A 13,009-nucleotide genomic window follows, 5' to 3' on the forward strand; every position below is an offset into this window, starting at 1 on the left:
GGGTGTGAACATAGCCAAAACACAATGGCATTATCGATAATAATATACATGCATTATACCAGTCATGTGTTTAGCAATTTACATTGCATACACATATTCACATTATTATATTGTATTCACAATATAAAAGGACCCATGACTTCCAGCGGAGATATTTACAATAAAAGAGATTACTATCGAATGCCAGACACATACCTAGGAGATGCACTACGGGGACTCCTCAATCTAGGGTCCAACAGTCACTTGATCTGAAAACATGAATTTTTTATAAAACGTGAGTACAATACTTAGTGAGTGAACAAGATGGGAACAAACATACCATAAGGAATGTTTGTCGAAATCATGATGCATTCATTTTCTCAAAACCATGCAATTGTTTTAGCTCCTTTAAACCCCTCATGTAAACCCCACATGAGTAAATCACTTTACAAAAATTCATGCTCAACTATGGTACCAAAGAAATGGGATATATGGTAAAAACCCATAAGTTAGCAAAATGGACAGAAAGTTTCTCGCTGTAGCGAACTTCATTATCGCTGCAGCGATAACCAGAACATCAAGGAAAAAGTCTCATTTTCCCCTTAAAACAAGTCATCCTACTAAAATAACAATAGCAACATGTAACACATATAAACTTCCAAATTCCAACAAAACAAATGTTTACATATTTGCATTTACAACCATATACCCATCATCAACATGCACATCATCCCATCATCATCATCTCATATACAACGACTTATGCTATTGTCACTAGGGGATGGGAGATCACGAAGCATCCCCCCCCCTTCACTCGGCAAGAGGTGCACTTCACTCCGGATCACGAAGCAACGGAGCAGTCACTTCCCTCATTTTCCAAGCTTCCCCCCCTTCACTCGGCAAGAGGTGCACTTCACTCCGGATCACGAAGCAACGGAGCAATCCCTTCCCTCATCTTCCAAGCTCCTGGGCGGAGAGTCATACTTCGCCACAGATCATACCTATCAAAGCACTCATAGGGTGGAAGATCACGAAGCGTCCAGCCCTATAAGCTACGGAGGCAACAACAGCTTATGTGCACTCCCACTCACACATAGCCGGGTCAGCAACGGCTTATGTGCACTCTTACTCGCACATAGCCGGGTCAGCAACGGCTTATGTGCACTCCTACTCGCACATAACCGGGTTCAAATCAACATGTAAAAAAACATCCAATGCATATCATGCATTTTATCATATTGTGATAACACATAAACCATTGTATAACACATTTTCACAATATAAAATCATTTTACTAAAAGCTTGTTCCCAAGGTACATTTTCTAAGACAAGTTGGATAGAATCTTTCATATTCCCCAAACCAAGTTTGAAATGCAAGTCCACTCACCTGTATTAGGAGTAGAAATACTCATATTTTTAGTCTGCGGTTACAGTCTTTTACCCATATCCAATAGCTCACCACCTAGCCATAATCCATGACACATATTCCAATTAAATTGTGTCTAACAGTCATAAGCTATTTCAGGCTCGATATATATATGATATGAAATGAAAAATGCACAGGTAGCCATCTAGAGCCGGTAGTGGCCTAAGTCGATTTTTCATATGATAAATTGGCCAATGCGTCCAATTTCACTCCAAATTAATCCATTTCTCCTCTAATACCTTAATTTACCACATACCATTTAAATAAAGCCAAATTCAGCATTAGAACCCTCACAGTTCCTTATAGAAAAATTTGGTCATTTGATGCACTAGCACCGAAAATTTTTCTACATAACCGTTTCACCTTAATTCATCATTTTTCAAGCCATTTTCCTTGAAATAAAAACAAGCCCCCATTGATATTCAGCCCTCATGGTTCGACCAACAAGGAACCCTAGAGAAATTGAATATTTCTTTTGTGTTTTTGTTCATAACCATGCTTAACTATCCCTAAACACTAATATAGTCTAAAATCAAATTATTCCAACAACAATTCCTCTTCCATACCCATTTTTCAGAATTGAATTCATCATGATAACTCAATATTCAACAATGAAAATCAAGAACAAAAGCATGGGTAAGCTAGGTATCAAGGAGAATTAAAGAAATTTTAACTTACCTAGCTTGTTTCCTTGAATTCCAACACTTTCTCTTTGATTTTTCGCACCTAGGGCTTGTTCTTCCTTGGTTTCTCTTATTTTCTGGTTTGGCTGATCACTATGGGAGAAATGGGCTGATTTTTATGCCTTTTATAAAGAAAATAATGAATGGATGAGATTTTGACACATGTCACCATTCCGTTGGTCCATGTGTCATACTTAGCCATTAAGCAATCTCTCTCCACCACACATTTCTCATGTTTATCCATTTACAGGATGAATAAAATCCCTTGGCCTTAACAAGTGCTGGGGCGAAAAATTTATCGATTTGCCCCCGAGGTGAAAAAATTACGATTTTGCCCTTATACTCTGAAATGTACCGGAATCAAATTATTTCTACTTTTTAACCTCAAATAACACTAACATTGATCAATATTAACCAAATGAGGCAAAAACTCGTTTTATAAAAATTTTCGTTTAGTCCTCTAGTGGCAAAATTATCATTTTGCCCTTGTACTCTAAAAATACCAGGAATCATAAATTTTTTCACTGCTAAACATCATTTTATACTCCAATAATCATAATTATATTTCATATAATTACTCTTGGTCAAATGTGATCAAATCTTAGCTAAAAATCTCCATTTTATCATCAAATGGTAAAATGACCGTTTTATCCCTAATCGGTCAATTTTTCTGATGGACTCCAAACTGTACTTTGAACTCCGAATCACTATTCTAAGCCATTCTGTGGGTTTCAAAATTTTCAAATTCCTTTTAGAATTTCTATTTGAACTAGTTCAAGGCTCGATTTAACTTAGTTGTACCACTCGGTATAATATCATCTTTTAATCGAGCTTGACAAGGTCTCACATTTTCACCCTTGCTCGAGATTGCTATAAGGTGGCCAATTTCAACAAACATGTGAACCAAATACAGCAGATTCACTTGGGAGCCCATGCGGACCTTATGAGAATAGGGCCTGAGAAATGGGCACGTGCATGTTCATCGGCAAGGCGATACCAAATGATGACACCCAATATTGCGGAATGTGTTAACTCATGCTTGAAGCATGCAAGACAAATGTCGATCACTGTTTTGATCGAGTTCATCAGAGACATTGTTCCAGTGTTGGTTCCATGAACGGTACGAGGAGGCCGTCAAGGTGACCACGCCCCTCAGCCTTTGGGTTGCCAAGCAGTTAAGTAAAAGGTTCAATGATGCACATCGCTTTCTAATTAAGCCTATCAATCGAGTGGAGTTCAAAGTTAAAGACGGGAAGATGGACGAACTTGTAAACCTTTCCAGGAAGAAGTGTTCATGTTGTGAGTTCCAAACAGATTTACTACCATGCAGCCATGCCATTGCAGCAATAAGGTCAAAATATCTTTATTTTTATTTGAACCGTAATTGACATAGCATTTACATTGTGCTTGAAGATTGAGTTTTTAGTGTTTTTTAGTAAATGCAATCGTGAAGCCATTGAATTCTGCGCTACTACTACAAGGCAACCGTTTTTGTGGAGGGTTATTCAAGATCCATTAGGCCGGTAAGGCATCCTAGTGAGTGGGACATCCCCTCTCATGTGAAACAAATTATCGTCTTGCCCTCACCTTGGCGAGGTCGAGCAGGAAGACCTAGGAGGAGAAGGATTCCATCAGTTGGTGAAGGCAGTTGAGCACGGAGATTTTTATAATGCAAGAGGTACGGGCATAACAAACCGAACTGCCCATCCCCCTTTACAGTTCCATCCACAAATCCAGCACCATCTCCAAGTCAATCGGCGACTCCACGACCGCGCCAACCTAAAGCATGTTCAAGTTGCAGACAAACCGGTCACACAAGCAACAACTGTCCAATACGAAGGACAATGTCTGAAAATGTATGGTGTGTTGTGAATGAAGACAGCTTGGCCGCCTAACTAAATGTGTCTGAAAATTATAGTTGAATTCGTTTTGCTTTACGGATTTGTTTGCTCGATCATTCAATGAGGCACTTTTAGTTACAGACTTTGTTGCCAAATATTTCAAGCAGATAAGCATGTCAAGGCCTCTGTCTGATCAAGATCATGTTAAAGTACATTCTTACATTGTTTGTAAAAATGTTTTCGATTACAATCTCCATCAGACAGGAGCCATGTATTTACTTATCTACCTGAAATGTTTGGCAACAAAGTCCGTAACTAAAAGGGCCTCATAAAATGACCGAGCAGACAAAATGTCAAGATCCTCATATGTACGCATTGGATCTGCAAAACATGACACAGATGCACCAGTGAGTTAAGCCATAATGTGCAACAAGGTATATAGAAGAAATAAATAAGGAATAAATGTGAGACACACCATGCATAACAAATAAAATGTTGTGACACGCCGTGCATATCAAATAAAATATTGTAACACGCCATTCATAACAAGAAAAATGAAATGACACGCCATGCATAACAAGTAAAATATTGTGACACGCCATGCATAACAAGATAAACTTGGTGACACGCCAAGGATAACAAGCAAAATGTTCTAACATGCCATGCATAACAAGTAAAAGGTTATGACACGCCATGCATATAACAAGTTAAACGTTGTGACATGCCATGCATAACAATTAAATTGTTCTGACTCGCCATGCATAACAAGTTCTGGTATGTAAATTTAGACGTACGATTTTATAATGGCAGGATAGAATTTTGACCTGGAAAAATAAGGGAGGATGGATACATAACAATTTCATGTTGGAAGCAATTAGATGGATGGAAAAATATATATATTCAATGTTAATCAATGTAATGTTGGGTTGGTGCAGCCGGTGTGCTTGGAAAAGAAAGACGACAAACTTGGAAATTAATTAATGCCAACCTGGGGTGACATGCGACTACCCAATTCTTATGACACGCCGACTGGAAGCAGATTAATGGCGTCACACGCTGAGTATCTGGAGTTTATGGCGTGACACGCCACGGCCCAATTGTTCTGACACGCTGAGTGGAAGCAGATTTATAGGTTGACACGCCGAGTGTTAGTGGATTTACGGTGTCACACGCTGACTTATTACAAAATTTTGGGGTGACACGTCGAGTGCAAGCAGATGTATGTTGGGACACGCTGAGTGGTATCATGTTTAAGGTGTCACACACTGACTTCTTCCGACTGTGTATCAAATTAAATATATTGTATATAGAAAAGGAAAAAAATTCTTGGTATCAAATTAATTGTGTATAGGCAAAAAAATTAATTGTGTATCAAATAATTGGACAAAGTATATTGTGTATACAGAAAGAATTATATATTTTTACAATGAATTGTATACAATAAATTGTGTATACAAAAAATGTGTATAAAATGAATTGTATAAAAAAATTTATGTATACTAAAAAAATTGTATAGACAAAGGCCTATATGTTCAAGGTTCACTCACAACTGTTGGAAAAAATTTTCAGAGCATATTGCCGATGCATTTTTGCAATCATATTCTACTTAATTCTGATCTTTTCTGATTGCAAAATATGCTCGATGTACCCTATCATGAACATACCGCAGCTGACACTATCATTCTGCTAATGCACTTTAGATTTTGGTAAATGAATATCCAATGGCATCGGCGTCAAATCCCATCTCTTCTGACGTATGTTGTTGAAATAACCGGCTTGGTGGCAGATGAATGGCATCATTGTTGTCAAGGGTGTCATCTGACCCGTACAAACTCCGTTATCCTTAGCATCCATAGTTCTTGCTAAGTCCACCACCTTGATCGTCCACCTCACCAAGTCGATCTTCGCAACCACCCAATGCCCACCAATGTTGCAAGGCGCGAGGATGAAATCAACATCTTCATATTTTTTGGCGTACATTGGCTTTTCACCCTCCACATAGTCTTGCAACTCATCTCGAATTTGCATTTTGGCTCGGGCATTTTCTGTTAAAAATTCGGTGTGTAGCATACGAATGGTGTCCTGTGAAACATGTAAACATTAGCTTACACTTCATGCAATCAAAAACTTAGTATTTATAGAATTAAACAATTTTCAAATAAACTTATGAAGAATATCGTGTCAACCATGCATGCACGGGTAGTGTACAACTTCGACTTCGGCCCTGTCATTCCCTTGCAAAGTAGGCTGAGTCATGCGTCGATATGTTCACTTGTCATTTCCTCATTGGGATCTTCTAAGGTTATGAAAAGTCAGCCCCTTGATCCCCTAAGATGCCGACGTTACGCTTGTATATGTAACATAATTAATTTCATAAGTCTTAGTGGATAACTGTTTCATTAAAAAACAATATTTGCAATTTTATTTACGAGCTTACCTCGCGGACTCCTTTTTCTTGAAAGCTTCGTAGTCTTCTATGATTTTATCCCTCACATCTAGACGGGTCACTAAGGGGTCAACGAATAGACTTGCCATGTATTTGCTTGCCATTTTCAGTTGTGCCCGCTCAATTGGGTCTGAAATTTCTGCTGCACCATGATGGACAGCAGATGACTCTAGTGACGACGACCGTATCTCAACTGCATCAGGAGTGCTCTCACGATAAGGAACGATAGCTCCTGCTGCTGCGTCGACGAATGCATCGACCGGAGGAAGATGCTCTCCTTCAGCATCAGTTGATTGAAAGGTGACATCCACTGCCACAACTTCTTCGACGATGTCATGTACATGAGTTACGTGCTCTCCGTCAGCACCAAGAACGTCATCGTCAATGTCAACACCAGGTTCATGATGCTGTCCAACATCAGCATCATCGTGCTTCAGACCAGCACCATTAGATGGACCGCCCTAAAAAATTGGAAAAACCGTTAGTTAGCTCATAAAATACCACAAACCATAAATAGTAAAATGTTGTGACACGCAGTGCATACCAACTAAAATGTTGTCACACGTCATGCAAAACAAGTAAAATATCGTGACACGCCATGCATAACAAGATAAACTTGGTGACACGCCAAGGATAATGAGGAAAATATTGTGACACACCATGCATAACAAGATAAACTTGGTGACACGCCAAGGATAACGAGGAAAATGTTGTGACACACCATGCAAAACAATTAAAATGTTGTGACACGCCAACGATAACAAGCAAAATGTTTCTGACACGCTATGCATATCAAAATCAAACGTTGTGACACGCCATGAATAACAAGTAAAATGTTGTGACACGCTAAAGCTGACACAGTAACAACTAACTATAATACAAATGTCCTGACCCTCTAATGACCAAAAACCAATTAGACCACTACCACTTAACCCCAAAAACCATCAAAACCATAAAAAAATACAGTCTAAACAGTTGCTAAATGTAAACCATCAAAATACAAGCGAAGATAGAATAACGTACTTGTTATTTAAGGCCGTCAATAATCATTTATGAAATTGTTGAACATTAACTGTTATAACTTTAATATCCTCGTGAGCTGTCTACGGTGGAGTCGGACCGATCGGTGCTTTAGGACCTGTCATCGCTTCCGTAAACTACAATTACATATATAACTGTGTTATTCAATAATCATGTTTGGAATTGTTGAACATTAACCATTACAACTTTAATATCCTTACCGCCGGCTCGTTAGCTGTCTGTGGTTGGGCTGGACCGATCGGTGCTTGAGGACCTGTCGTCGCTTCTGTAAACTGCAATTACATAAATTACTATGTTACTTGATAAACATATGTGGGAATGTAGAGCATAAATCGTTAGAACCGATCTTACCGATGGGTCGTTTGCACTCTGCATCTGAGAAGGACCGGTGGGTGGTTCTGGAGTTGTCGGCCCATGGTCCAACTGTAAATACAGAAATGTTATTCGATAATCATAAATGGAATTGGAGAACACAAAACCTTTGTAATTGTCCTTACTAGCTGTTCACTGCCTTGACCATGGTCGTCCCCTTTATCCATCAACTCATCAACTAAAGCAGCGGCGGTGCACATCCGCTTCGTGCCACCATAGGCTCTTTTCTCCTTCAAGCTTCTCATTTTTTGCCTCGCACCTAAGCCCCAATCCGACCGATCCTCCATGTGCCTTATTGGCATGTACTCGTTGCCCTCCGATAACGGGACATCAAGGTCCACAAAATACTCCCGGAGGGCCTCATCCGCGATGCGTTCCAATGACTCCAGTGCCCACAACTGCAAATAAACAAATAAAATGTTGTCATTATCGAATAGGGAAAATTATTTTACAAATATAACGCAAAAATTAGCAGTTGTTCACTCACTTGGTCATATGACTCTAACTTCTGAATTACCTTGTAGAAGTCTTTTGGCTTCTGATTGCAATCGCATCTGCACATTCGTGGGTGGACTTTGTCCTTCGGACCAGAGGGGGTAACTATTTTTCGGAGGGCCAAAATTGCCTCCATTGCCTAGAACTGCATGTCAAATGTAACCATTATCAAACCGTCAATCATAAACGACTGCACCCATAAATTTTTTATTCAAAAAGAAACTGAAAAATGTTACGTTTTAGTACCTGTATCACCCATGTGAATCCGTAAATGTTGTGGCGTTACCGAGTTTCCTTTGTCACGCTCAAGTCAGGAACTTCAAACCCCTTCAAAAGGTAGTCCAAGGTCAGCTTTCAAATATAGTGCCCCTATGGGAAGACATTCCAAGCGTCGATGTCCTCCACTAATGACAGCAACCAAGGCGTCACCCGTCTATGGTAGTCTTGACCAAATAAAATGTTATTCGCGATCAAGACGAGTGCCATCTTGATCGCGTCTCCTGCTCGCTGAAAGTTGCCCCCACAGAAGGTATCAAGCAAAGCTTGCAGCTTAACGTTGTCTTACCAATTCCAGTATCTTGCATCAATTCCATCCGTAGCAACCTCGTACAGTCGTCTGAACACATCAGGCATTGGACCAAACTTCAGCCCGGTGATGAGGCAAAACTCCTGCTTTGATAGTCGCGCCTTGCTCTTGCCAATGGCAAACCATAGCTCATGGTCCATTGACTGCCTCTTAGTGATCCGACGAATCATGATGCTGTGCAAGAGACCGACGTAAAAATACCCCTGTGGATAGAAGTCCAGGAGCATTCCAAAGCAGGTATGCTTAACTAGATCGTACTCCCCCTTCTGTTGGAGAGTCTTTGTGATGCAATGCAGCTGCGACCGCTTACAGTGAGTGTTAATTGCGACGTTGAACGCCAACTTCTCCCTCGGCACGAACAGCAAACTATCAAGATCCTCATACTGTCTGCGCTGGATCTGCAAAATATGGCACACATGCATTAGTGAGTTAAGCAGTCATGTGCAACAAGATACACTGAATACATAAATAAGGAATAAATGTTGTGACACGCCATGCATTGCAATCAAAATGTTGTGACATGTCATGCATAACAAGTAAAATGTTGTGACACGCCATGCCTAACAAGTTAAACATTGTGACACGCCATGCATATCAAGTTAAACGTTATGACACGCCATGCATATCAAGTAAAATGTTGTCACATGCTATGCATATCAAGTAAAATGCTGTCACACGCTAATAACTAACTATAATAACAATGGTGTCACATGGTAAACACCCAAAATCGCTAAAACCACTATGACTTAACCACAACAACCATCAAACCAGCAAGAAAACATAGTCTAAACATTTGCAAAATAAAATAAAAAACCCGAACATATCAAACAAACCCAGGAAAAAACCAAAAAATTAACAAACACAATAATGTTGCGAATTTGAGACTCACTGACTTCTTCATTCATGGCCGACATTTTTGCTAGTGCTGTGGTTTCATTTCGCTTGCAAAGAGCCTTCTCGAACACTTCGGTACCGACGAGAATGAGAAATGAATCACAGACGTTACAAATTCTGAATAATAATTATTTAAAATGAAAAATGGCCTTTTAATATTCTTATTTATTCTGAAAAAGGGAAATTAATTTAGTGGAAGTCCAAAGGATTACCACGTTAACTGCCCACTTTTTTTTCCTCTCTTTATTTCAAACCCTGACATGTCAGTTGTTCAAGCACTACCGTGTCATACACTCTAAACCATGACCATGGCGTGTTAGTTTTTCAAGCAATGTCGTGTCACACACTCTAAACATGACCATGGCGTGTCACCAACTTTGAACTCTAGCATGTCACAGATTTCCTCCATGGCGTGTCACCAACTCTTAACTCTGACGTCTCACAGATTCAATCCATGGCATCTCACCAACCCTGAATGTTGGCATGTCACAGATTCCCTCCATGCCGTGTCACCAACTCTTAATCTGGCGTGTCATAGATTCCCTCCATGGCGTCTTACCAACTCTGAACGCTGTCGTGTCACACATTCCCATCATAGCGTGTCACCAACTCTTAACTCTAGCGTCTCACAAATTCCCTCCATGGCGTCTCACCAACTTTGAGCGGTGCCGTATCACACATTCCCAACATGACGTTTCACGAACTCTAAACCCTGCCCTGCGACAGCCATCTAACATATGGCTAGCTATAGCAGGACCATTTCCTGCTTTGGATTCACATTTTTCTCCTTTCAATTCACCACCGTATCAAAGATTTCTGGTTTCACATCATTAGCCAAGCTTTCCATTCATGATGACCTGTTCCTCGTTTGATTTAATATCTCTCTTCTCCTATTATCTGAATGCCATGTCCCAAATCTCTACAAACCCATCTCATGCAACATTATTTTGTTTTGCACAACCTTCGAAAAAATATTTGGGTATTTTGCACAACCAATCTTTGCATATTTTTTTTTCTCCCATGTTTCGCCTATTTGAGAGTGTACGCTAATGAAGACGGCTCATTAAAGGGCATTTTTATCCCAAAATCTTTTCTGATGGCTAAAAACAGTTAAAAGTATCTTACCAGTTATTTACAAAAACACGTTATTTATAAGGGCTAAAAAAAAAAATCCCCTTTTTTAATCTTTCAGGTTGCTAACATTTGATAAATACTACGTTTCCTTTTAAGACAAAGAATTTTATACCATCAAAGTAGTTAAACGTCCAAGTAGCAGGACATGTATCCATTAAAAAAAATTTATTCATTCATTAGAATTTCCATGGAAGAGTTTATGGAGGTAGCAAAAAATGTTTGGCGTGGTGTTACGATTTCAAAGGAGAGTCATAAATCTCACATCGAGGAGATGTAATGGTCCTAGCGGAAGCTATGAATTCTATATTAGGGAGGATATCATGGTCCCAAAAAGAGTCGTGAATCTCATATCGATTGTGTGTTAAAATGATATTAAAAATTTAAGGGTTCACACCATTTTTAACTTGTAAGACTCATTTTGTGGAGGAAAACTGTAAGGTCTAGTGAGTTTAAAGCAAACAATACCTTACAAGTTGATGTGAACCGTGACAATTGGTATCAGAGCTGACTTTAGATACTAGCAATCGACCACTGAAAACAGTAAACCCTTGTTAGAGGGGAAAAGGATGTCATGGTGCTCCCTATGCTCTTAAAAGGTTGTTCTAGAGTGAGATTAGGCATTCATCACCGTATAAGACTCTTTTTGTGAGGACAAAACCATGAGGTCCATCAAGTCCAAAATGGACAATATCGTATAGGTTGGCGAGATTGGACATTTCATACCTTATGAGGCTCTTTTTGTAGGGACAAAACTGTGAAATCCACCAAGTCCAAAACGGATAATATCTTACAGGTTGGTATGAACTGTAACACATGATGCATAAGCAATAAAATGTAAAAATCAACTATAAGATGTACTTATCAAGTTTTTCCATTTTCCTTTAAAGTTCTTTTTTATATAAAGAAAAAAGAATATAAATTATTTTTCTTTTTTTGTCTGAAAATTCTTTTTGTTGTAGACAAATAAAAATTTTAGTACAAAAAGTTGTTGGGGTTGTTAAGCTTACAAGTAATGCATAATATCAAGTAAGATTATGAGTTTCAAAAACAAAAAATCAGGTAAAATTATCTTACAGTTTAAAATAATACAACCAAAACTATTGTTATGAGTGAAAAACTGTGCCTCTTTTTTTTGGTAAAATGCTTTAGAAATTATGCACTTAATAAAACTTATCAAGTAGAAGTTATCTGAGAAAAAAAAATCAAATATTAGAAGTTATGACTTCTGAGTAACCTAAATACTACACATACATTTGGTAGGAGGAATTGTTAAGTTATTTCTTTTTTATATTTTTATTGCACGTTTAGTTCGCAGACTAAAAAGAAATAGAATGTAATAACTACTTTATAAAATAGAAGAAAGTGAAAATAAAATAAAATAATTATTATGTAATTTGATATGAGGAATGAAATAGAATAGGAATAATTATTATGATGTATTGCAGTATTTGGTTTGTAAAAATAACTTTGTAATAAGAAAGAAATAGAAAATAAAAAGATAAAAATATTCTTTATTATATATATTATTATTTTATTTTATTTTATTTTTAAATATTAATATTTTATTTACAATTTAATCATTAATATTATAAAATACTACTATTTTATTTATAATTTAAATGATATTATGATTATTTACTTTTAATTTATTTTTAAATATTAATAATTTATAATTTATTTAAAATATTCAAATTTAATAATTTAAATAGTAATATTTTATTTTTAATTTAATCATAACATTATAAAATATTAATATTTAATTTATAATTTGTTATTATGATTACAAATTTTTTTTATTTTTTTAAATTAAAAATTTATAATTTATTTATAATTTAATCATTAATTTTAAAATATTAATATTTTATTTATAATTTAAATGTTATTATGATTATTTATTTTTATTTTATTTTATTTTTCAAATATTAATGATTTATAATTTATTTAAAACATTAATAATTGATAATTTAAATATTAATATTTCATTTATAATTTAATTATTAACATTATAAAATACTAATATTTTATTTATAATTTAATCATTAACATTATAAAATACTAATATTTTATTTATAATTTAAATGTTATTATGATTATTTATTTTTATTTTATTTT

The 13,009-nt window shown here is 37.0% G+C and overlaps 2 protein-coding genes across 2 annotated transcripts; both read right to left on the minus strand.

Moving 5' to 3' along the window:
* LOC108661986 lies at positions 5,478–8,425 on the minus strand. Its single transcript, XM_018120983.1, has 8 exons — positions 8,306–8,425; positions 7,914–8,186; positions 7,768–7,839; positions 7,617–7,688; positions 7,483–7,532; positions 7,248–7,302; positions 6,367–6,836; positions 5,478–6,277 (listed from the first exon to the last, which is right to left on the minus strand). Exons 1-8 carry the CDS (start codon positions 8,417–8,419, stop codon positions 6,232–6,234), a joined length of 1,152 nt encoding a protein of 383 aa, XP_017976472.1. The 5' UTR covers positions 8,420–8,425; the 3' UTR covers positions 5,478–6,231.
* On the minus strand, positions 8,637–9,840 carry LOC18598995. The gene is made up of 2 exons (XM_018121317.1): positions 9,763–9,840; positions 8,637–9,267 (listed from the first exon to the last, which is right to left on the minus strand). Exons 1-2 carry the CDS (start codon positions 9,781–9,783, stop codon positions 8,845–8,847), a joined length of 444 nt encoding a protein of 147 aa, XP_017976806.1. The 5' UTR covers positions 9,784–9,840; the 3' UTR covers positions 8,637–8,844.

Source organism: Theobroma cacao, chromosome 5 (genome assembly GCF_000208745.1).
Source record: "Theobroma cacao cultivar B97-61/B2 chromosome 5, Criollo_cocoa_genome_V2, whole genome shotgun sequence".
Classification (NCBI taxonomy): domain Eukaryota; kingdom Viridiplantae; phylum Streptophyta; class Magnoliopsida; order Malvales; family Malvaceae; genus Theobroma; species Theobroma cacao.